Source organism: Colobus angolensis, unplaced genomic scaffold (genome assembly GCF_000951035.1).
Source record: "Colobus angolensis palliatus isolate OR3802 unplaced genomic scaffold, Cang.pa_1.0 Scaffold93, whole genome shotgun sequence".
Lineage (NCBI taxonomy): Eukaryota > Metazoa > Chordata > Mammalia > Primates > Cercopithecidae > Colobus > Colobus angolensis.
The window spans coordinates 3,807,012-3,807,636 of record NW_012123265.1 but is presented as its reverse complement, the minus strand read 5'-3'; the positions used below and the strand labels follow the sequence as shown (position 1 = coordinate 3,807,636).

At 53.8% G+C, this 625-nt stretch overlaps 1 protein-coding gene across 1 annotated transcript in view; it reads right to left on the bottom strand.

The window, feature by feature from the left end:
* Positions 1–625, bottom strand: part of LOC105504638 — a 78,384-nt gene that overhangs the window by 17,705 nt on the left and 60,054 nt on the right. Inside the window, exon 6 of the mRNA XM_011932145.1 lies at positions 4–81. Within this exon, the coding sequence (XP_011787535.1) occupies positions 4–81 (78 nt within the window). The remainder of the gene's footprint in view (positions 1–3; positions 82–625) is intronic.

Genomic DNA, 625 nt, shown 5'->3' with positions numbered 1-625 from the left:
TGCCAGGAGTAGCGCTCTGTCTTGGGGCTGCAGCCAGCCTCTTCAGCTCGAGTGTAACAACAGTCGTGGCGATGGCAGCACCTGCGGATGTCACACGGGCAGGACAGCAGGTGAGTGAAGCTCTCTCCCGGCCCTTCTCTCTTGCCAGGACCATGGGTGACTGAAGACTCCCAGCGGGGCACAGCAGCCTCTTATCTAAGCTTTTTTTCTTTTTTTTTTAAGAGACAGGGTCTTTCTCTGTCGCCCAGGCTGGAGTGCAGCAGCACAGTCATAGCTCACTGCAGCCTTGAACTCCTGGGCTCAAGCGATCCTCCCACCTCAGCATCCCAAGTAGCTGAGACTATAGGCACATGCCACTGTGCCTGGCTAGTTTTATAATTTGTCTTTCCTTTGAGACAGGGTCTCTCTCTGTCGCTCAGGCTGGAATGCAGTGGCTCAATATCAGCTCACTTTAGCCTAGAACTCCTGGGCTCAAGTGATAACTGCCACCTCAACCTCCCAAGTGTGCTACTACAGGAACACAAATTCCTTTTTTAAATTGTTTGTAGAGATGGGGTCTCACGGCCGGGCGTGGTGGCTCATGCCTGCAATCCCAGCACTTTGGGAGGTCGAGGCGGGTGGATCA